The sequence below is a fragment of the Notolepis coatsorum genome, assembly GCF_963971535.1.
Source record: "Notolepis coatsorum genome assembly, chromosome: 17".
NCBI classification, from domain to species: Eukaryota; Metazoa; Chordata; class Actinopteri; order Aulopiformes; family Paralepididae; genus Notolepis; species Notolepis coatsorum.
This window is the reverse complement of record NC_140181.1, coordinates 14,065,031-14,088,834: the sequence shown is the minus strand read 5'-3', so window position 1 is coordinate 14,088,834 and position 23,804 is coordinate 14,065,031. Positions and strand designations below refer to the sequence as shown.

At 43.8% G+C, this 23,804-nt stretch overlaps 1 protein-coding gene across 1 annotated transcript in view; it reads right to left on the bottom strand.

The window, feature by feature from the left end:
• The window catches only part of LOC311243477 (AP-4 complex subunit beta-1-like), a gene marked incomplete at its 3' end in the record, with an annotated part of 55,358 nt that extends 36,933 nt beyond the window's left edge, over nt 1–18,425 (bottom strand). The window contains exons 1-3 of the mRNA XM_084332712.1: nt 18,331–18,425; nt 17,764–17,912; nt 13,754–13,978 (exon numbers count right to left, since the gene is read on the bottom strand). Of these exons, the coding sequence (XP_084188838.1) occupies nt 13,754–13,978; nt 17,764–17,876 (338 nt within the window). The 5' untranslated portion in view covers nt 17,877–17,912; nt 18,331–18,425. The remainder of the gene's footprint in view (nt 1–13,753; nt 13,979–17,763; nt 17,913–18,330) is intronic.
• Nucleotides 18,426–23,804: the final 5,379 nt, after the last annotated feature.

Here is a 23,804-nt window from a genome sequence, read left to right as displayed (position 1 = left end):
AGGAGACAGACAGACAGACAGCAGTAAAGTGTTATAGTGTGAGACACAGAGGAGACAGACAGACAGACAGCAGTAAAGTGTTATAGTGTGAGACACAGAGGAGACAGACAGACAGACAGTAAAGTGTTATAGTGTGAGACACAGAGGAGACAGACAGACAGACAGCAGTAAAGTGTTATAGTGTGAGACACAGAGGAGACAGACAGACAGACAGCAGTAAAGTGTTATAGTGTGAGACACAGAGGAGACAGACAGACAGACAGCAGTAAAGTGTTATAGTGTGAGACACAGAGGAGACAGACAGACAGACAGCAGTAAAGTGTTATAGTGTGAGACACAGAGGAGACAGACAGACAGACAGACAGTAAAGTGTTATAGTGTGAGACACAGAGGAGACAGACAGACAGACAGCAGTAAAGTGTTATAGTGTGAGACACAGAGGAGACAGACAGACAGCAGTAAAGTGTTATAGTGTGAGACACAGAGGAGACAGACAGACAGACAGACAGTAAAGTGTTATAGTGTGAGACACAGAGGAGACAGACAGCAGTAAAGTGTTATAGTGTGAGACACACAGAGGAGACAGACAGACAGACAGCAGTAAAGTGTTATAGTGTGAGACACAGAGGAGACAGACAGACAGACAGCAGTAAAGTGTTATAGTGTGAGACACAGAGGAGACAGACAGACAGACAGACAGTAAAGTGTTATAGTGTGAGACACAGAGGAGACAGACAGACAGCAGTAAAGTGTTATAGTGTGAGACACAGAGGAGACAGACAGACAGACAGCAGTAAAGTGTTATAGTGTGAGACACAGAGGAGACAGACAGACAGCAGTAAAGTGTTATAGTGTGAGACACAGAGGAGACAGACAGACAGACAGCAGTAAAGTGTTATAGTGTGAGACACAGAGGAGACAGACAGACAGACAGACAGTAAAGTGTTATAGTGTGAGACACAGAGGAGACAGACAGACAGACAGCAGTAAAGTGTTATAGTGTGAGACACAGAGGAGACAGACAGACAGACAGACAGTAAAGTGTTATAGTGTGAGACACAGAGGAGACAGACAGACAGACAGCAGTAAAGTGTTATAGTGTGAGACACAGAGGAGACAGACAGACAGACAGCAGTAAAGTGTTATAGTGTGAGACACAGAGGAGACAGACAGACAGACAGCAGTAAAGTGTTATAGTGTGAGACACAGAGGAGACAGACAGACAGACAGACAGTAAAGTGTTATAGTGTGAGACACAGAGGAGACAGACAGACAGACAGCAGTAAAGTGTTATAGTGTGAGACACAGAGGAGACAGACAGACAGACAGTAAAGTGTTATAGTGTGAGACACAGAGGAGACAGACAGACAGACAGTAAAGTGTTATAGTGTGAGACACAGAGGAGACAGACAGACAGACAGACAGCAGTAAAGTGTTATAGTGTGAGACACAGAGGAGACAGACAGACAGACAGCAGTAAAGTGTTATAGTGTGAGACACAGAGGAGACAGACAGACAGTAAAGTGTTATAGTGTGAGACACAGAGGAGACAGACAGACAGACACCAGTAAAGTGTTATAGTGTGAGACACAGAGGAGACAGACAGACAGCAGTAAAGTGTTATAGTGTGAGACACAGAGGAGACAGACAGACAGCAGTAAAGTGTTATAGTGTGAGACACAGAGGAGACAGACAGACAGACAGACAGTAAAGTGTTATAGTGTGAGACACAGAGGAGACAGACAGACAGACAGACAGTAAAGTGTTATAGTGTGAGACACAGAGGAGACAGACAGACAGACAGCAGTAAAGTGTTATAGTGTGAGACACAGAGGAGACAGACAGACAGACAGCAGTAAAGTGTTATAGTGTGAGACACAGAGGAGACAGACAGACAGACAGCAGTAAAGTGTTATAGTGTGAGACACAGAGGAGACAGACAGACAGACAGCAGTAAAGTGTTATAGTGTGAGACACAGAGGAGACAGACAGACAGACAGCAGTAAAGTGTTATAGTGTGAGACACAGAGGAGACAGACAGACAGCAGTAAAGTGTTATAGTGTGAGACACAGAGGAGACAGACAGACAGCAGTAAAGTGTTATAGTGTGAGACACAGAGGAGACAGACAGACAGCAGTAAAGTGTTATAGTGTGAGACACAGAGGAGACAGACAGACAGACAGCAGTAAAGTGTTATAGTGTGAGACACAGAGGAGACAGACAGACAGCAGTAAAGTGTTATAGTGTGAGACACAGAGGAGACAGACAGACAGACAGTAAAGTGTTATAGTGTGAGACACAGAGGAGACAGACAGACAGACAGCAGTAAAGTGTTATAGTGTGAGACACAGAGGAGACAGACAGACAGACAGCAGTAAAGTGTTATAGTGTGAGACACAGAGGAGACAGACAGACAGACAGCAGTAAAGTGTTATAGTGTGAGACACAGAGGAGACAGACAGACAGTAAAGTGTTATAGTGTGAGACACAGAGGAGACAGACAGACAGACAGCAGTAAAGTGTTATAGTGTGAGACACAGAGGAGACAGACAGACAGACAGCAGTAAAGTGTTATAGTGTGAGACACAGAGGAGACAGACAGACAGACAGACAGTAAAGTGTTATAGTGTGAGACACAGAGGAGACAGACAGACAGACAGCAGTAAAGTGTTATAGTGTGAGACACAGAGGAGACAGACAGACAGACACCAGTAAAGTGTTATAGTGTGAGACACAGAGGAGACAGACAGACAGCAGTAAAGTGTTATAGTGTGAGACACAGAGGAGACAGACAGACAGCAGTAAAGTGTTATAGTGTGAGACACAGAGGAGACAGACAGACAGACAGCAGTAAAGTGTTATAGTGTGAGACACAGAGGAGACAGACAGACAGACAGACAGACAGCAGTAAAGTGTTATAGTGTGAGACACAGAGGAGACAGACAGACAGACAGACAGACAGTAAAGTGTTATAGTGTGAGACACAGAGGAGACAGACAGACAGCAGTAAAGTGTTATAGTGTGAGACACAGAGGAGACAGACAGACAGACAGACAGACAGTAAAGTGTTATAGTGTGAGACACAGAGGAGACAGACAGACAGCAGTAAAGTGTTATAGTGTGAGACACAGAGGAGACAGACAGACAGACAGCAGTAAAGTGTTATAGTGTGAGACACAGAGGAGACAGACAGACAGCAGTAAAGTGTTATAGTGTGAGACACAGAGGAGACAGACAGACAGACAGCAGTAAAGTGTTATAGTGTGAGACACAGAGGAGACAGACAGACAGACAGACAGTAAAGTGTTATAGTGTGAGACACAGAGGAGACAGACAGACAGACAGCAGTAAAGTGTTATAGTGTGAGACACAGAGGAGACAGACAGACAGACAGACAGTAAAGTGTTATAGTGTGAGACACAGAGGAGACAGACAGACAGACAGACAGCAGTAAAGTGTTATAGTGTGAGACACAGAGGAGACAGACAGACAGACAGACAGTAAAGTGTTATAGTGTGAGACACAGAGGAGACAGACAGACAGACAGACAGTAAAGTGTTATAGTGTGAGACACAGAGGAGACAGACAGACAGCAGTAAAGTGTTATAGTGTGAGACACAGAGGAGACAGACAGACAGACAGCAGTAAAGTGTTATAGTGTGAGACACAGAGGAGACAGACAGACAGACAGACAGCAGTAAAGTGTTATAGTGTGAGACACAGAGGAGACAGACAGACAGACAGCAGTAAAGTGTTATAGTGTGAGACACAGAGGAGACAGACAGACAGACAGCAGTAAAGTGTTATAGTGTGAGACACAGAGGAGACAGACAGACAGACAGCAGTAAAGTGTTATAGTGTGAGACACAGAGGAGACAGACAGACAGACAGCAGTAAAGTGTTATAGTGTGAGACACAGAGGAGACAGACAGACAGACAGCAGTAAAGTGTTATAGTGTGAGACACAGAGGAGACAGACAGACAGACAGCAGTAAAGTGTTATAGTGTGAGACACAGAGGAGACAGACAGACAGACAGACAGCAGTAAAGTGTTATAGTGTGAGACACAGAGGAGACAGACAGACAGACAGACAGCAGTAAAGTGTTATAGTGTGAGACACAGAGGAGACAGACAGACAGACAGACAGACAGACAGTAAAGTGTTATAGTGTGAGACACAGAGGAGACAGACAGACAGACAGCAGTAAAGTGTTATAGTGTGAGACACAGAGGAGACAGACAGACAGACAGACAGTAAAGTGTTATAGTGTGAGACACAGAGGAGACAGACAGACAGACAGCAGTAAAGTGTTATAGTGTGAGACACAGAGGAGACAGACAGACAGCAGTAAAGTGTTATAGTGTGAGACACAGAGGAGACAGACAGACAGACAGTAAAGTGTTATAGTGTGAGACACAGAGGAGACAGACAGACAGACAGCAGTAAAGTGTTATAGTGTGAGACACAGAGGAGACAGACAGACAGACAGCAGTAAAGTGTTATAGTGTGAGACACAGAGGAGACAGACAGACAGACAGCAGTAAAGTGTTATAGTGTGAGACACAGAGGAGACAGACAGACAGACAGCAGTAAAGTGTTATAGTGTGAGACACAGAGGAGACAGACAGACAGACAGCAGTAAAGTGTTATAGTGTGAGACACAGAGGAGACAGACAGACAGCAGTAAAGTGTTATAGTGTGAGACACAGAGGAGACAGACAGACAGACAGCAGTAACGTGTTATAGTGTGAGACACAGAGGAGACAGACAGACAGACAGACAGACAGCAGTAAAGTGTTATAGTGTGAGACACAGAGGAGACAGACAGACAGACGTAAAGTGTTATAGTGTGAGACACAGAGGAGACAGACAGACAGCAGTAAAGTGTTATAGTGTGAGACACAGAGGAGACAGACAGACAGACAGCAGTAAAGTGTTATAGTGTGAGACACAGAGGAGACAGACAGACAGACAACAGTAAAGTGTTATAGTGTGAGACACAGAGGAGACAGACAGACAGACAGACAGTAAAGTGTTATAGTGTGAGACACAGAGGAGACAGACAGACAGACAGACAGCAGTAAAGTGTTATAGTGTGAGACACAGAGGAGACAGACAGACAGACAGCAGTAAAGTGTTATAGTGTGAGACACAGAGGAGACAGACAGACAGACAGCAGTAAAGTGTTATAGTGTGAGACACAGAGGAGACAGACAGACAGACAGCAGTAAAGTGTTATAGTGTGAGACACAGAGGAGACAGACAGACAGACAGCAGTAAAGTGTTATAGTGTGAGACACAGAGGAGACAGACAGACAGCAGTAAAGTGTTATAGTGTGAGACACAGAGGAGACAGACAGACAGACAGACAGTAAAGTGTTATAGTGTGAGACACAGAGGAGACAGACAGACAGACAACAGTAAAGTGTTACAGTGTGAGACACAGAGGAGACAGACAGACAGACAGACAGTAAAGTGTTATAGTGTGAGACACAGAGGAGACAGACAGACAGACAGCAGTAAAGTGTTATAGTGTGAGACACAGAGGAGACAGACAGACAGACAGCAGTAAAGTGTTATAGTGTGAGACACAGAGGAGACAGACAGACAGACAGCAGTAAAGTGTTATAGTGTGAGACACAGAGGAGACAGACAGACAGACAGACAGCAGTAAAGTGTTATAGTGTGAGACACAGAGGAGACAGACAGACAGACAGACAGCAGTAAAGTGTTATAGTGTGAGACACAGAGGAGACAGACAGACAGACAGACAGTAAAGTGTTATAGTGTGAGACACAGAGGAGACAGACAGACAGACAGCAGTAAAGTGTTATAGTGTGAGACACAGAGGAGACAGACAGACAGTAAAGTGTTATAGTGTGAGACACAGAGGAGACAGACAGACAGACAGACAGTAAAGTGTTATAGTGTGAGACACAGAGGAGACAGACAGACAGCAGTAAAGTGTTATAGTGTGAGACACAGAGGAGACAGACAGACAGACAGACAGCAGTAAAGTGTTATAGTGTGAGACACAGAGGAGACAGACAGACAGTAAAGTGTTATAGTGTGAGACACAGAGGAGACAGACAGACAGACAGCAGTAAAGTGTTATAGTGTGAGACACAGAGGAGACAGACAGACAGACAGACAGACAGTAAAGTGTTATAGTGTGAGACACAGAGGAGACAGACAGACAGACAGACAGTAAAGTGTTATAGTGTGAGACACAGAGGAGACAGACAGACAGACAGCAGTAAAGTGTTATAGTGTGAGACACAGAGGAGACAGACAGACAGACAGTAAAGTGTTATAGTGTGAGACACAGAGGAGACAGACAGACAGACAGACAGCAGTAAAGTGTTATAGTGTGAGACACAGAGGAGACAGACAGACAGACAGCAGTAAAGTGTTATAGTGTGAGACACAGAGGAGACAGACAGACAGCAGTAAAGTGTTATAGTGTGAGACACAGAGGAGACAGACAGACAGACAGACAACAGTAAAGTGTTATAGTGTGAGACACAGAGGAGACAGACAGACAGACAGACAACAGTAAAGTGTTATAGTGTGAGACACAGAGGAGACAGACAGACAGACAGACAACAGTAAAGTGTTATAGTGTGAGACACAGAGGAGACAGACAGACAGACAGCAGTAAAGTGTTATAGTGTGAGACACAGAGGAGACAGACAGACAGACAGCAGTAAAGTGTTATAGTGTGAGACACAGAGGAGACAGACAGACAGACAGCAGTAAAGTGTTATAGTGTGAGACACAGAGGAGACAGACAGACAGACAGACAGTAAAGTGTTATAGTGTGAGACACAGAGGAGACAGACAGACAGACAGCAGTAAAGTGTTATAGTGTGAGACACAGAGGAGACAGACAGACAGACAGACAGTAAAGTGTTATAGTGTGAGACACAGAGGAGACAGACAGACAGACAGACAGACAGTAAAGTGTTATAGTGTGAGACACAGAGGAGACAGACAGACAGACAGACAGCAGTAAAGTGTTATAGTGTGAGACACAGAGGAGACAGACAGACAGACAGACAGACAGACAGTAAAGTGTTATAGTGTGAGACACAGAGGAGACAGACAGACAGACAGCAGTAAAGTGTTATAGTGTGAGACACAGAGGAGACAGACAGACAGACTAATGATTCAGTCATTTGGACGGAGTTGTTAAAACTCACTCCACTCAAATCAATAGGGTTATAATTCACTCTACTCAAAATCAAACTTAAATTGACGTGGCTGGGAAAATGTTGCCAGTCAGTCAGCCGAAACAAATTTCTGGACGACTCCAAGGTTGAACCCGAGGGCTGCTGGAGTCGAAGGCCCTCTTGGAGATAGGAGATAAGGAGGACGGCACATGGCGTTCCTTTCCCCAGCACCACTACCTCCCCCACCCAGGACTTGGCTCGTGCACTCCCCCCTCTCCAGTCCCCCCCCCCTCCAGTCCCCCCCTTCCTCTGCATTGGCGCTGCACTGTCAGCTGCCTCGTGTGAGGGATCACTCCCACCCCCCACCCTACAGCCCTGTAACCATAGATATATATATAGAACACTAGATAGCTTGCCCGCGCTGCCGGCCAATGGAGAGCGACGTCACTGAACCGCCGCCATCTTGCTCCAGTTAGCCTTGAGTGAGAGTGAGTGAGCTGCACAGACAAAAATACTCATAACTCGCTGAAATATTGACGGATTTACAAACGGTTTGGTTTATTACAAGCATTATTAACGTGGCTATGATTCAAGCGGTTTGTAAAAAAAAACATCTTTACATTTTTTTTTATAAGTATGCAGTATCATAACTACATCTTTGATGTTTATAGCAAACCAACCCGTTTGTAAATCCGTCAATATTTCAGCGAGTTATGAGTATTTTTGTCTGTGCAGCTCACTCACTCTCACTCAAGGCTAACTGGAGCAAGATGGCGGCGGTTCAGTGACGCTGGTGACTCCGCCTTAAGCTATCTAGTGTTCTATAGATATCTATGCCTGTAACAACCCCAACTTCCCCCTCTTTCCGTACATGGCGCTGCCTAGGACGGTTGCCATTCTGTTTGCGGTGGTGAATACGCATATGTTTGTCTCAAGGCTCTGTACCATTATTACTATCTAAAATGTAATAATTGTGGAATATTACTGTAATGAGCTGTATGTGTATGATCCAAGCGTCCTATGATCCTCATAGGAGCATAACAGAAAAAAGCATTCCATGTGAAGGTATTCTGTATTTTTGCATGTCAACTAATAAAGAAACTTGAAACTTGAACTTGTATTGCTATTAGGGCTGACCCATATTAGTCGATTAGTCGACTAATCGGTCGAAAGGAGCCGTAGTCGACTAGCCAACCTCTTAGTCGAATATAAAAAAGAAAAAAAAGAAAGATTTATAATACATTTTTTTTATCATTCTTTCCAAAAAGAAAAGAGGCCTAGAAGCGTGGCTAACGCTAATGGCACGCATACCAGAGGCTAACTGCCTACGAAAACAGGCACAGAGGCACTGAAAGAGGATTTCACCCATCTAATGAACACACTAGACTAGACAAATATCAAGATGTATCCATCAGTGGACCAATTGCATGCTTTTGCAGAGGACAAGAAGCCTTCAGTCGACTCCTTCAGACATTAAGCACCCCCCACAGCCCAAATGGAATGATAAACATTTATTTTTTGATTTTTTTGTCGACCAATAGTCGACTAACGGCAAATTTTGGCCAATCATAGTCGACCATCCAAATCCTTAGTCGGGGACAGCCCTAATTGCTATAGTGGCTACTAGGGATGCACCGATATGAAAATTTGCCACCGATACCGATTGTTCAACTAACACAATCGGCCGATACCGATACCGATTCCGATATTTGTGGCAACAATTTTTTTTTAAATATTTTTTAAATATTTTTTTTTGTAGTATTTTTTTTTTGTATATTTGTGTTACAAATTGTGCTCACCGATATGAACATAGGCCTCTTTACTTACTTAAAAAAAGGAAACATCAAGAAATAGCACTATCTCTCTCCCAGTATGTTCTGCAGGGCTGCAGCTAGGTACTAGTTCTCCCAGCATGGTCTACCTGCTGGGCTGCAGCTAGATACTATTGTCTCAACCAATGAAATTTTGATTGACAGTCGATTCTGCCAATTACGTCACACACCGCTTGCACCCGCCTCTGCTGTTACCACCAATCGGCAAGCGCGTATACATTTTTTACTTCGGCTTTTGTCCGCCATTGATTTTGAGTTGACGAGAGCTTTTCTACAACAACAACAATGGCGGCGCGGCTGATGTTTAGCTTTTAGCTCCGCAGGATGACTTAAATGAGGCATAATGATTTTACTGCAACTAATGTTATAATAAAACAAAGCCTTTCTATACATGTGTGATGTGTCTGATTGAAAACGTTATTAACAGATTGCAGAATGGGTAAAACTCAGGGCTCTGTGAGCAACGGAAGGAACTGAGCTAGTATGAACGCTTGCTACGTTCGGGTAAATAATATGCTGATGTTATTGAACGTGTAACACTAACTATATAACGTTAATGCCACAAAACGAATGCCTTGTTAATCATAAGTAGTAACTTTGATGCAGTAGCTTGTGTGTGTGTGTGTGTGTGGGGGGGACTGGGGACGGCGTTGTGCAGGTCGCGAGTGAACTTTTTTTTGTCTTGACGCTACACAAATTGATGGATATTTATCGGCTACTGCCATCTGCACATTCGAGCTTATCGGCCGATAGGCCGATTGCAGTCAACAAGGCACTTATCGGCCGATACCGATACCCGACCGATACATCGGTGCACCCCTAGTGGCTACTATACGTACAGTATGTTTCAAGTTCTGTTTTATTTGTCACATATACAGTAGAAAAGTAAAAAGAATAAAGACCAAACACTATACAAAATAAAGAATAGAATAGAAGTACTTTATTAATCCAGAGGGAAATTCAGCAGCAGAGATAGCTCACGATTAACATTTAGGTGGTCAAAAATAACAATACACAGTCAAAGATATACATTCTAAAATATACAGTCCAAAGATATACAGTAAAATGTACAGTAAAATGTTAAATGTACAGGAAGATATACAAGGATTACAGTCCGGTGCAAAAAAACTGCAGTGCATAAAATAATAAATCATTTAAATTAAAATTTTGCCTCCGATATAGTATAGTTTTATGGATTGTTATGGTAATTATTATATGTTTCATCCCATTACATCATTTGTACAGCATACTTGAAAATGGGGGACCCTGATGTAAACAATACGAAAGTCTTTCTCTGGTCTGCATCCCCTTGTGTGTATTGAGCTGTACTGTAGTGTACTGTACCCATTCTGCAATCTGTTAAAGTTTTCAATCAATCAAACAAACTTGGCCTATTATTTCATAGCTCTGTTTAAATACATATTCTCTGTACAGCCTTGACTAGTTAATATAGTTAACTAGTATACAGCTCAGACACTAGAGCGACAGCCTTAACAGTGTTCTTAAAACAACGGCCAAGGTGGTCAGGTGGCGTAGCGGAGATTGTGCTCGTCACCAATGCAAGAGGCTGCAGTCTCGACTCCCGGAGAGTCAGCATTGCCTTGGCTCGGGCTGATCGCTATACTAACTCGTTTGGCTGAGTTAGGGGGAGGGAAACCGTGAGTGGGTCCTGGGCGTTGTGGACAGCGACCCCTACAGTTCGGTCGGGGCGCCTGCACAGCGAGGGTAGGATCTGGAGATGTGACCTTCCACACGTTACACTCTCCCGGTGAGAATCTGCGCTGCCAGGCTGGCTGCACATGTGTCGGAGGAAAGCATGCGACAGTCTCCGGCCTCCCGGACCAACAGTAGGGGGGGGTGCGCAACAACCAGGAAGAGGGTTGGGAATTGGCATAACGACTAACAGTGGGATGGGAGAAAAAAAATATTGGAAAAAAGGAGGGGGAAAAAGATAATAAAAAAAATTTAAAATAAAAACAACGGCCAAGGCCCAGGACGCGTGTGGCTTTTTCCAAATCCAACAGTGCAAAAATGCGGAAGCATTCGTCACCGCACGCCACTACGGTAAAGCGCCTTTCTTTTCAGGCCCGCTTTGGGAGCTGTCGCGCGGAAATAGGCTGTCTATTGCCATTCTCTTTGACAAACTCTAACCTTAACCAGCTCCTTAACAGCGCCTAAACTTAACCGTTCTAACCTTAACCAACTCCGAAACAATGCCTAACCTTAACCTTAACCTTAACCATGCCTAACCTTAACCGGCGAAAGAATACAAGTTAAAAAAAAATCACGTTAAAAAAAATATATTTGACGGGATTCGAACTCACCAGCAACTAGCTGTAGGATCCACAGCCATGGCGTCTTGCCAATTGAGCTATTTCTGGATACTGAATTTGGGGCGGTGACTTATATATATTGTTAAGACGGGATCTCATGCGCATGCGCGAGCACCTCGCGAGCACCTCGCGAGCACGCCGGCGCACGCACGCACCTGAGCGAGCACGCCGCCGCTGGGCGCTGCGTGAAGGAAAATGAAAGGCGCATTACCGCACGCCACTACGGTACCTCCGGTGACGAATGCGGAAGCATTTTTGCACAGTTAGATTTGGAAAAAGCAAAAGGCGCCCAGGACAGCTCCACTTCCAAGTAAATCACATCTTGTTCTTTTTCTTGTTTTCATATCAGTCTTGTGTGAGACGCGACAAAACCCCTAAACCCATCTTTGTTTTCATTTTCTCATCTTTGTTTCCATTTGTCATTCCCAGCTGGTGTATTTAATTGTATGTCTGACCAGAGCTCTTTCTCACTTTCTGGTCAGATGCTCATGTTTGGACTCGTCTCTGAATGTAAACTGAGGATACTTTTCTGTGGCCACAGAAATAAAACTACGTTCTTTTGATACAATTTGACTCATCTGAATTTCTACAGTTTCACTGTTTCCACAACAGGATATACAGTCACCTGTTAAGCTGTAGCCCTATTTTCAGAAATCTCTCCTAAAGGTACATGCCTAAGTAAATGGAAGATTGCTCCACTTCTACAAGGCCAATTTGCATGTTCTTGGTATCCAATCCAATCCAATCCACTTTATTTATATAGCACATTTAAAACAACAAAGTTGACCAAAGTGCTGTACAAGTCCACAAACATAGGATAAAACATAAAACATAAAAATGTAATAAAAGCACATAGTAAAACAGTACAATGTGTCACATAAAAAGGCCAATCTCTCAAAAACGGTTTAAAAAACAAAAGCCAGAGCAAATAAGTGTGTTTTGAGGCGTGATTTAAACACCTGCAGAGTGGGGGCCTGCCTAACATGCAGTGGCAACTCATTCCAGAGCTTTGGGGCTGCCACTGCAAAAGCACGGTCCCCCCTAAGCTTCAGCCTGGAGTTTGGAACGGCCAAGAGGAGCTGGTCAGAGGACCTGAGGGACCTTAGAGGAACATAGGGTTCCAGCAGGTCTGAGAGGTAACCCGGTGCCAAGCCGTTCAAACATTTAAAAACAAACAGTAAAACCTTAAAATCAATCCTAAAACGCACAGGAAGCCAGTGGAGGGCAGCCAGCACAGGGGAAATGTGCTCCCGCTTTCGCGTTCCCGTCAGCAGACGGGATCAGCCGGCAGCAGGTATCTAGGAACATCTAGGGACCTGGGGGTATGTATTATGTCAGAAATATTGTGTCCGTTACTAGGCTTGAGTAAATTGTAATGAAAAAGGGGAGAATATAAATTATGATTTACTTTTGCATCTGTGCCGGTGAATAACACCATGTTACAATTGTGAGCAAACCGAGCTCGCTCACTGAGCTCATTCAGCACCTTCTTGAGATCAAGTGTAAAAATAATCTAAGCAAATGAATAAAGGGAAGATGATTAAACAGAAGGATTTGTAGATACAGTAATAAATTATAATCAATTTTAATTATAAATTCATATTTGACCTTGAACTTGACCTTATTATGGCCAAATCATACATCTATGGATATGGAAAGGCTCCTCTTTCCAATGGCAGGGTTAAATCTGGATTTAGTCATTTCCTCACGGTTTTACGATAAAAGAGATATAATTAGCATTTTTTTTTATTTTCGGTCAACCTCACAAAACATCGGTAAAAATGAAAATATACAATTTGACTGCTGTTTTGATAGGGTTATGGTCTTTACTCTTGGCAATTTTTTTTTTAAACATTAACCTCCTAACATCCAAGGGCCCACATGTGGGCCCTCATGAGGACGATTCGCGACGCGCCACTTTGCCGACCTCTAGTGGCTCGGGTGTGCATTTCTTTTAATGCAATATATAGATAGAATTAAAGTCCTATTTGTTGCCTGTTTTAATTTTAAAACCCTGGGATTTCTTTAGGTTGGCGTTTGACCCAAAGAGTATGGCCTCTGTTGTACAGTCTGGTGGCTGTTGTTACTCTGTGCTCAGTGAGATGTTGTACAGTCTGGTGGCTGTTGTTACTCTGTGCTCAGTGAGATGTTATACAGTCTGATGGCTGTTGGTATGAAGAACTTCCTGTGTAATATACACAATATATACAAACTAAAGTACAAAATACAACAAAATGCTAAAATGAATACTTTGTGTGTGCGCATGCGTCTGTCTGTCTGTCTGTCTGTCTGTCTGTCTGTCTGTCTGTCTGTCTGTCTGTCTGTCTGTCTGTCTGTCTGTCTGTCTGTCTGTCTGTCTGTGTGTCTGTGTGTGTGTGTGTGTGTGTGTGTGTGTGTGTGTGTGTGCCTCCCACCTGAGGTTGGTCATGTTCCTCAGCGCCAGGCTGCGCACCATGGGGTTGGGGTCCTGGCAGTCCTTCCTCAGGGTGTTGACCACCAGCAGTGACAGCTCCGGGTTCAGGCTGGCGTAGGAACACAAGAAGACGTACACCAGTTTCTTCTGGACCACGTCCACTGTGGCACACGCCTTCACCATCTCACTGAAGAGCCCCGACACGTCGACACCCTGAGACATCACTCTGAGGGGGAGGAGAGGAGAGGAGAGGAGAGGTGATGAGAGGAGAGGAGAGGAGAGGAGAGGTGATGAGAGGAGAGGAGAGGAGAGAAGAGGAGAGATAGGAGAGGAGAGGAGAGGAGAGGAGAGGTGATGAGAGGAGAGGAGAGGAGAGAAGAGGAGAGGAGAGATAGGAGAGGAGAGGAGGGGAGGGGAGGGGAGAGGAGAGGAGAGGAGAGGAGAGGAGAGGAGAGGAGAGGAGAGGAGAGGAGAGGAGAGGAGAGGAGAGGAGAGGAGAGGAGAGGAGAGGAGGAGAGGAGAGGAAGGGAGAGGAGAGGAGAGGAGAGGAGAGGAGAGGAGAGGAGAGGAGAGGAGAGGAGAGAGGGGAGGAGGAGAGGAGGAGAAAGGAGAGGAGAGGAGAGGAGAGGAGAGGAGAGGAGCAGAGAGGAGAGGAGAGGGGAGAGAGGAGAGGAGGGGAGAGGAGAGGAGAGGAGAAGAGAAGAGAAGAGAAGAGAGGAGAGGAGAGGAGAGGAGAGGGGAGAGAGGAGAGGAGGGGAGAGGAGAGCAGAGGAGAGGAGAGGGGAGAGAGGAGAGGAGAAGAGAAGAGGAGAGGAGATGAGGAGAGAACAAAAGAAAAGAGAAGAGAAGAGAAGAGGAGAGGAGAGATAAAAAAATTAAATAAAATAAAGGAGAAGAGAAGAGAGGAGAGGAGAGGAGGAGAGGAGAGGAGAGAAAAGAAGAGAAGAGGAGAGAAGATATTCCTTTATTGATCCCCTTGGAGAGATTGTGATATCATAGCAGCATGGGGGTGGGGGGGGGGGGGGCGGGGGGGTACAGGTATGGGCAGAATTTGAGAGTTTGAGTCTGAATATATACTAGGGCTGCAACTAGTGATGCACCGATGTGAAAATTGTGGCCGATACCGATAACCGATATTAATATTGCTGTTCTGGCCGATACCGATATTTACCGATGTCGATATCTCTGTATAGAAAACACTTTTTTATGATAATCAAATAAAGAGCTATTTTCCAAAACGCATAATTTTTTTACTTTTGTAACTTATTTTCAGAAATGACTGATATTTTGAAACTATTTAAGGCCAAAACATGTAAAAAGAAAAAAAATATAACATTTTTTTTTTTTAAATATCGGCCCTATCTTGATATCGGTCCGATACCGATGTGTAAAAAAACGGCCATATCGGCCGATATTATATCGGCGGCCGATATATCGTGCATCACTAGCTGCAACGTTTAGTCGACATAATCGACGACGTCGATCATAAAAACTCATCGACGCCGAATTTTTGCGTCGATGCGTTTCTTTTTTGCACTACCTATCTTTGTGAACGTGGCTTCTCAGCTCTGGTCCAGCTGAAGACAGAGCAGAGGAACAGATTGGACATTGAGCATGACCTCAGAGTTGCTTTGTCTACCATGACCCCAGACTTTGAGACTCTTGTCAGGAGCAAACAACATCCCCAGTTATCCCATTAGTTCCCTGGGATGTTAAGCTAAGAAGTCTGCTAAGAAGGATATATTATTTATTATTATTATTTTATTTCATTGTGTTTTTAGCCCTAGTTGCACTTTTGTTGCAACCCCAGTTATCCCATTAGTTCCCCCAAACTTAGGTCTGTTATGTTAAGCTAAGAAGTCTGCTAAGAGCCCGAAAAAGGAGCCGCGCCCACAGGAAGCAGAGATGGAGGGTGTGACAGAAATAATCGTTAGATTAGTCGTCTAATCGAAAAAATAATCGACAGATTAGTCGACTACCAAAATAATCGTTAGTTGCAGCCCTAATATATACTATGAGTAAGAGTAAAAGTAAACGGTCTACACAAGGTGCCCTAACTGGCGTGATATACAGGTGCTGGAAGCATCAAAGGAAAAAGCACTTTCTTTGGAACCCTAAGAACCAACCAGTCATTTGAACGTGTAGAATAGGTTCCAAGATTCCATTCAAACAATGTTGTGATGTAAGAGGGAAGTTTACCAATAAGGGCTTTAAAAATAAACTAAATACCAATGATAGTTACATGTTTCAACCAGAGATGGACATCCAACTTTTTCATGAAGGACATAGTGGTCAATGTGTGGTGAGGAGGATCAAGCATTTTCTGTGTCCCTTGGTTACCTGTTTGATTATATGTCTTATATGTTATCTCTCTGATGTCTGTATGTCTGTCTGTCTCTGCTGTAACATGGTTGTCTCTCTGATGTCTGTATGTCTGTCTCTGCTGTAACATGGTTGTCTCTCTGACGTCTTGTCTGTCTGTCTGTCTCTGCTGTAACATGGTTGTCTCTCTGATGTCTGTATGTCTGTCTCTGCTGTGACATGGTTGTCTCTCTGATGTCTGTATGTCTGTCTCTGCTGTAACATGGTTGTCTCTCTGATGTATGTATGTCTGTCTCTGCTGTAACATGGTTGTCTCTCTGATGTCTGTATGTCTGTCTCTGCTGTAACTAGAGTTGTTCCGATACCGATACCAGTATCGGAAATGCCTCCGATACTGCCTAAAATGCTGGTATCGGTATCGGCGAGTACATGTAAAATCTATGCTCCGATACCATACGACGTCATTTATCAACAACACGTGTGGTATCCTACTGAGAGTGAGCATTATAAAACAAACGTGTTTTTAATCGACCGTGAATTAAAGTGTCAATGCTGTTTGTCATTTTAACAGCAGATACTTTCTTAAATGCCATCGTCCCGAGAGAGCAGTGTTGACGGGGAGCTCTGATGTGTTCGCTTGCTGGTGTTATTAGCATTAGCTAAAGAGCTAACCGAAAAGCTAGTTTTAGCTTTAACGTTACCTTGGCTAAAGTTGGGGCTATTCATAATCCAGCAATAATGGCTGCAGACCTGCAAGCAAAGTACAGCAAGTTGGCACAGGAGTATTCCAAGGTAAATCACTTTTTCACCAGTAACGTTATCTTGTCTTGTTTCCATCTAACGTTAGCTCATGCTAACCTAGCTCACGCTAACGTGGTCACTGATCGACCTCTCGCACACAATTAATGACATGTTGCGGACAGCCATATCGGTGACAATGTTTAGCTTTTAGTGCCAAATGATAAGAGTCTGAGGCGGAGTCTCAAAATAGAATGTTGAATATTTATTGTGCAAAAATCACAACACACGTTACTACTAGCCAGAGCCTCTACTACTAACTGAAGTTACCGGAGCCTTTTTTTTTTCTTCTTTTTGTCTCATTGAGATAGTTGTCAATTATTGATACTAATACTAATCTATACAATCACCTGTTGTTGAATAAATACCATTACTTTATAGTTATTACTAAAAAACTGTATATAAAACAGTAGCTGTAAAAAAAAAAATTGTATAATTTATATAATATATATATTTTTTTTATGTATGCACTGGTATCGGATCGGTATCGGCGGATACCCAAAGCTTAGGTATCGGAATCGGATCGGGAAGGAAAAAATGGTATCGGAACATCTCTAGCTGTAACATGGTTGTCTCTCTGATGTCTGTATGTCTGTCTCTGCTGTAACATGGTTGTCTCTCTGATGTCTGTATGTCTGTCTCTGCTGTGACATGGTTGTCTCTCTGATGTCTGTATGTCTGTCTCTGCTGTGACATGGTTGTCTCTCTGATGTATGTATGTCTGTCTGTCTCTGCTGTGACATGGTTGTCTCTCTGATGTCTGTATGTCTGTCTCTGCTGTAACATGGTTGTCTTGTGTTTTTCTTTTTTGTAACGCAGTATTGCGTGTTCTGACACTAAAATAATTTCTGTATCAACAGACACTAAAGGAGTATCTCGTCATCATCTCACCGGATGACCTTGAGGACGGTGTTCCTGTACCGCAGGGGGTCTGACTGGACGTGGGGGTTGGACAGAACTCTCCTGAGCTCCTTCACCGTCTCCTCGCTGCCCAGATAAGGCATGATGGCGGTGATGATGACAGACACCGATCTGTTTATCTACAAGAAAGCGAGACAAAGGCGCACATCGATATGAACGGAAAGACACGGATTTGACATTAGATGAATGAATCTCGCGTGAAAGGAAAGGGGTGCTGCTGTTGACGTTAGGTTTAGCTCTGTAACTCAAAGATTAAAGAGGAACGAATATCTGACCGCCTGCAAGAGAGACCAGCAGTTGTGAATGAATTATTGAAAACGTTATTACCAGATTGCAGAATGGGTACAATACAGTACGGCTCAATACACACAATTGTTAAGGGGATGCAGATCAGAGAAAGACGTTTGTCTTGTTTACATCAGGGTCCCCCATTTTCAATTCATCATAACATATATGACATACACAACATACATTGTGACCCTGCGACGTTAACTCTCTAGACGTACATGATCACCGTTTTATATTTAAAATATTTACCGTTTACAATTCAGCTAGAAATGATGTTATCCACGGCAAGGTGCAAACAAAGTTTGTTTACAGGGACCATAACGATTTCCGATATTCTTCTTCTCTGACATCAATGGCGGATCGCATACCACCGTGTATAGGTGCCTACCGCCACCTACTGGACCGGAGTGTGTATCACAGTGTGTATAGATTATGGATAACACTGTATTAGACAACTAACACAATAAAGAAACCACAACTAAAATAAAACCTGGCAGGAAATCATACTCTCAGTCGTTTATAATGATGCCATGAGAATATTACTCCAAAGACCTAGAAGGTGTAGTGCAAGTGAAATGTTCGTGGCTGCACGTGTCAAATGTCAATACCTTCCAAGCTGTTTTAAGAAATCGTATGTTTGATTGATTGATTGATTGAAAACTTTATTAACAGATTGCAGAATGGGTACAATACAGTACAGCTCAATACACACAATTGTTAAGGGGATGCAGACCAGAGAAAGACTTTCGTCTTGTTTACACCAGGGTCCCCCATTTTCAATTCATCAGGACATATATGACATACATGACATACAGATAGTCAGTACTGCTACATCTATACATTTATGACATACCAGATTTGCAAATACAGTACTGTTTGTGATACAGAAGGAGTCAAGAAAAGGGAGTATATACATTTGACGTAGAAACTGTACATTGGAGGAGGTTGGGTGGGGGGGGTTGGGTACACTGGGATATTGACAACCATACTGGGTAATTTACATTGGAGGTGGGTGGGGGTGGCACATTGTATAAACAAGCAAAACTGTACATTGAGGGGGGGGGGGGGGGGGGACTCTGTACAAACAAACAAAATTGTACATTGGACTATTGACAAGACCATACTAGGTAAATGACTGTACATTGGAGGGGGTTGGGTTAGGATATTTACAGGGGCCAGTGTTGCATTGCAGTCTCCCGTAGGTGTCTCTTGAGAGAGGTTTTGAAAGTGGGTAGTGATCCACATTCCTTTACAGCTTTGGGTAGGGCGTTCCACATTGATGTGGCATAATTGCGAAACGTGTTTAGTCCCTTATTTGAGCCGAATCTGGGTTTAACATGATTTGTGGAGCTCCCTCTGGTGTTGTGATCGTGGTATTCACTGACCTTTGGGAAGTATTTTGCCATGTACATGGGTACCTTGGTCGTGTAGTGTATCTTGTAGACCAGGCCCATTGCAAGTTGCTGTACTCTGTCATCTACTCTAAGCCATCCTAGGTTGTCAAAGTGGGCAGGGGTGAGGTGGGTTCTAGGAGTAAGGTCAAGCAGTAGTCTGACCAGTTTGTTTTGAGATGTTTGTAATTTTGTTTTTAGCGCCTTTGAGGTGCTTTGGTACCATGAGGTGCAAGCATAGTCGTAGTACCCCTGAATGAGTGCTCCTGCCAGAGTCTTCAGGGTATTCTTGTTTACCAGAGAGGAGATCCGGTACAAGAATCGAGTTCGTTGGTTGACTTTTTTTATTACATTGGATGCCATTTTGTCACAGGAGAGATTAGCCTCTAGGATGGAACCCAGGTAGGTAATTTCATCTTTCCTTGTGACAATATTGTCACCCACTGTAACTGAGAAGCCGTCGGTCTTGCTGAGTTTGTTATTTGAACCGAAGAGAATGGACTCTGTTTTGCCCATGTGTAATGATAGTTTGTTATCAGCGAGCCATATGCAGATTCTGCCTAGTTCAGAGCTGAGGGTTTTTTCAACCTGTAACTTGTTCTTGTCAGAGACCAGCAGGGCTGAGTCGTCCGCAAACAGGAACAAGTTGCAGTCACAAGCTGACGACATGTCATTTGCATAAATTAGGAACAGTAGCGGTCCTAGTATGCTTCCTTGTGGAACACCACAGCTCACTGTGAGAGGGGGGGATAGGGTACCGTTTACCTCCACCATCTGTTCCCTGCCCTCAAGGTAGGATTGCATCCAGCTCACTGATAGACTATCAAAACCAATTGCTTTTAGCTTGTCAATCAGAATGGAGTGATTGACCGTGTCAAAGGCCTTTTGTAGGTCCAGCATGACCATGCCGCAGTATTTGCCTGCGTCCACCTCTTGTTTGATGTGGTCATTCAAATAGAGAAGGCATGTGTCAGTGGAGTGGGATGTTCTGAAGCCAGATTGGAATTCGTAGATTAGATTTTTTTCCGCTAGGTACTTTTCGACCTGTTCGTAGACTATTTTTTCCATGACTTTCGAGATGGAGGTGAGAATAGAAACAGGGCGGTAGTTGCCTGGGTCTAATTTGCTGCCCTTTTTGTGCAGAGGGGTCACCCTCGCAATTTTGAAGTCCTTGGGGACGTGTCCCTGTTTTATGGAGAGGTTTATTATGTGTGTGATGATTGGGGTGATGGCGGCTGCTGAGTCTCTGAGGAATTTGGAGGGGATGTTGTCATGGCCAGTGGCCTTGTTAGGTTGGAGGGCGCTCAGTTTATTGAGTACCTCATCTGTTGTTACCATTTCTAGCTTGAAGTCGTCCTTGCGGACCCCTAGGTTTTTGTAGTAAGCTACTATGTGTTCTACCCCATAAAGCCCTGAGTGGGAGGGTAGTTTGTTTACCAGTGTTGTGGCTATGTTTGTGAAGAAAATGTTTAAGTAATTGGCTACATCCAGCTTGTCTGTGATGAGCGTGTTGTCCGTTTTTATGTTTATGTTTGAGAATCTGGTTTTAAGTTTTTTACTGCATCCTAGTTGATTATTGAGTAATTTCCAAAGTTCACGTGGTTTGTTTTTGTTTTCCTCAGTTTTGTCATTGATGAAATTCTTTTTTGCAGTTTTGATCATGGAGTTTACGTCGTTTCTTAGTCTGTTTCTTTCTAGTTTGAGTTCAGTCACGTGGGCTTGGAGTTCACTGCTCGTGCTTTTAGTAAGCTTTGACTGACTTTTACGAAACTCAGAGCATTTTTTGTCTCTGGTTTTCATAGCGGCCAGTATTTCGGAGTGCATCCACGGCTCAGCGCGATTTTTTACCCTGGTGGTTCTTAGGGGGGCCATGTCGTTTAGTATTGTTGAGAATTTGGTTTTGAAACCAAGCCATGTTTCTTCAACCAGTGTACCATTGAGTTCATCTGACCAGTCCAGGCTCTCCAGTTCAAGGTTAAAGGCCTCGCTAGAGTAGGTTTTGAGGTCTCTAGATGTGACTGTTTTGTGGCAGCCAGCCTTTTGTTTTAGTTTTTTGCGGGTACAGAATATCATATAATGATCACTTAACCCGCATGCTATAACCCCTTTATTGGAGATCTTGGACTTGTCGGAGGTCAGAATGAGGTCAATGGTAGTCTGAGTTGATTCACATACACGTGTGGGTTGGGTGATTAGCTGGCTGAGGCCGTGCAGATCACAAAACCTACTGAATGACTTGAAGACGGGTGCATCTTTGCGTTGCATATCCGTGTTCCAGTCTCCAATAAGAATTTTGTCTACATCCTCAACTCCAGCTAAACACCCATCCAGTGTATCATAAAAGTCACTATGATCTGGCGGCCTGTAGACTGTGCCAACCAGTAGGGATTTCGCCCTTTCGAATAGGATTTCCACCCATACAGTTTCAATTGATTTATGTTTCAGGTCATTTCTGTTGATGAATTTGGTGTCCTTGTGTATGTACATACAGACACCACCTCCATGTTTGTTCCTATCATTCCTAATTATTGAGTAGTTCTCAATCTCTATCTCTGGATCTTTTACAGAATCGTCAAGCTTAGTTTCTGAGAAGCACAGTATGTTTGCCTTACCATTTATGAATAATTGCATCTGTCGGCTGAATGACTCTGGAAATTAGATCATTATGGTTTTAATGGACATTAGGTTCACACGTTACCACTCATCGATTTTTGAGACATTGGCACAGCTGTCTATTTGTGGGACGTTGATGTGTATTTTAAGTGATGACATTTTTTTTTGTGTTGTGTAATTTTATATAGGTTGTGTATGTTTTTTTTTTTTTTATCTGGACCATGAGTCTGTATTAATGTTTGAATTGAATACTCTCAGTCAGTTTAAGTTATTTATGAGCTGCAGTCACTTCTACTTCCTGGCTCTTCCCCAGTTATATTTTGTGTGGAATAGTTGTTTCTAAGGCAACGACTAATGGGCAGCATAAATAAGCACATTAACCCTTTCACAAGGTCTAGATGTCTCTAATGGTGAACATTAACCCTTTCACAAGGGCTGTCTCTAATGGTGAACATTAACCCTTTCACAAGGTCTGTCTCAAATGGTGAACATTAACCCTTTCACGAGGTCTAGATGTCTCTAATAGTGAACATTAACCCTTTCACAAGGTCTGTCTCGAATGGTGAACATTAACCCTTTCACAAGGTCTAGACTGTAATGGTGAACATTAACCCTTTCACAAGGTCTAGATGTCTCTAATAGTGAACATTAACCCTTTCACGAGGTCTAGATGTCTAAGATTATCGTGTTCTCAGCACTCATCAACCTGTCATCTGCCGTTCCGTGAAGTCTTTGCATTGTGTTTGTTTGTTTGTTTGTTGATGGCAATGTTACTGGCTGTCACCGTTTCATCCCGTTGATGCATCCGGGCAAAATAATTAACTGGAAACGTGGTCTTTATCAGCAGGATGTTTATTTCCATAAACATAGCATCTCGTACAGACGTACACAACAATGGTGTAGCTCATGTGACTCATTACAGGAAGTGTTGAAGTCTCTGGCCACTAGGAGACAGAAACTCACAGAACCAACAGACCAATAGGGCGGCCGGGTAACACAGCGGACTAAGCGTCTGTCTACCACCGCAGAGACACTGGTATCGAATCCGGCCGTCAGCGTTGCCGCCGGCTTGGCCGGCCGTCATACTGGCACAATTGGCAGAGTCAGCGGGAGAGAAGCCGGTGGGGTGGTAATCTGGTCGTTGTAAACAGCGACTCCTACAGGTCGGTCAGGGCGCCTGCACAGCGAGGGAGAGAAATGGTGAAGGTAGTGTGACCTCCTACACGTTACACTTCACCAATGAGAGTCCGCGCTGCCAGGTGAAAAGAGGCTGCTGGCTGTCTCCTATGTATCGGAGGAAGCATGCGATAGACTTCAGGGCTCCCTAGACCGACCAGTGGGGGGCACATGCGCACGACCAGGAAGGGGAGGGGGGAATTGGCATAACGACTAAATTGGGATGAGAGGAAAATACAGAAAAATAGGAGAAAAAGTCGATTAAAAAAATAAACAACAGAGAGTCGACTTCATGATGGTTTTATTGATTGAAAAGCAGTAATCTACAAACACAGCTTCAGACTGCCAGCACAAAGACCCGCCCCCATCCAGAGGCAAACATCAACTCTACCCATCCCCATTGGCTGGGGTTTAAAAGGCGGAGCTTCATAAAACGGAAAGAGGAAGGGACTTTGTGCCGGACAGCCCGTCAGCTGTTTGAAATGACATTCTAGACAACTCCCATTGGTCCAGAGGAAGCTGCTCAACCCTCCCTCTTAGACA